We start from the raw sequence: 1,375 nt of genomic DNA, 5'->3' as shown, positions 1-1,375 counted from the left end.
GGCCCTTCATTGTCTTGGGAGGACATATATGCCTAGGATCCTTACAGCTCTTCAGAAGACCACTGGGAGGCTTCAGTATGGCTAAGGCAACCAAGAAATCACAGAAGCCTAATGCAGATATGGCCCAGTCAACATCATCGATGAAAGAAAGAAAGAATATGAAGACTTCCTATCATCACTCCAGATGCGGAAGAGGCAGCAAGGTAAGATAACCCAACCCAAGCTTCTCCTTTCTGCATTCATTCCCCACGACCTAAGACTCCTATTTATTTTTCATCTGGCACAAACCCCTACTTCACATGTATATCCTATCTTCTTTTCCCAAACCAATGCCCTTATGGCCTCTCTGTTGTCCTTACAGATACTAAAGTCCACCAATAAGGGTAAAAAAACACTTCAAAATAATTCAAGCAAAAGAGACTCAGAAAAGCCTTCCACATCTCTGAAAAAATCTAAGAAAACTAAAGGAACAATACTCTTTGGTCATTATCATCGGCTAAATGAAAAACTGAATAGAGAGCCAGAAATGGAAAATACCCCAGAAACCTCCAGCATTTCAAGTGATGATCTGGACAGCAAGTAATTGAGTGGGGCCAGAGACCTCAGAATAATCTGCAGAGTGTCCAGAGGTCTGGCAGCTAAGAAATGGCTCAATTTTACCACAGGTTACTAACATTAATGGTGGTGAAAATAAAATCAATCTGATGTGAAAAGATGTGTATCTCTGTGAGCCTCTGATGCTGGAGTGGGAACAAATAAAAGGTAGAAGTAGGTGTTTGAGAAGGGAGAGATGTGGGATCTGTGGAGTTGGAGTTCAAAAGATAAATTGTTATCCACACATTGAAGGATAAAGACAAAGTGAGGACTGAGGACTGAAGACAAACTTCCTCTTTATACTTGATCCCACAGGCAAGGCGAAAAGGACTTCATGTTTCTCCCTATTTGTGTATGGCTTTAGTATGTAGATTTCCAGAAACTGTATAAGGTGAGGCATGTGAGTGGCAGTATCTCAAAAAATATACAAGGAGTCACCTGAGGAACACTGACCTCATAGTGGTGTTTGTTACTCCATACCCTATTATGTAAGCAACTAATGGCTCTCAGAAGGGCTAAAGAACTCACTCTATCATCCCTAGGAAAGTAATGGTGATTGAAAGAACAAATCCAGAACCAATCAGCCCACTTAAGAAATTTGGGGTAGAGTAAGCCATTGGGAGTGGTCTGCCTCATGTGCTGGCAAGAAAATGGAGCATTCATTGTTCATGGAGAAGTTTTAAGCAACATGGCTCCTCCTACAAATATCTTTAAGCTTTATCTTTTTCAAAGTTGTTTTCATCCATGAAAAGAGTTTCATGCTTAATTTATGGAACTATAA

The 1,375-nt window shown here is 40.5% G+C and overlaps 1 protein-coding gene across 1 annotated transcript; it reads left to right on the top strand.

The window, feature by feature from the left end:
• Positions 1–77: 77 nt before the first annotated feature.
• LOC139703547 (uncharacterized protein CXorf51A-like) lies at positions 78–583 on the top strand. Its single transcript, XM_071607050.1, has 2 exons — positions 78–203; positions 362–583. The coding sequence occupies exons 1-2, from the start codon at positions 78–80 to the stop codon at positions 581–583; spliced, it is 348 nt and encodes a 115-aa protein (XP_071463151.1).
• The last annotated feature ends 792 nt before the right edge of the window (positions 584–1,375 follow it).

Source organism: Marmota flaviventris, chromosome Y (assembly GCF_047511675.1).
Source record: "Marmota flaviventris isolate mMarFla1 chromosome Y, mMarFla1.hap1, whole genome shotgun sequence".
Lineage (NCBI taxonomy): Eukaryota > Metazoa > Chordata > Mammalia > Rodentia > Sciuridae > Marmota > Marmota flaviventris.
This window is presented reverse-complemented; position numbering and strand designations above follow the sequence as displayed.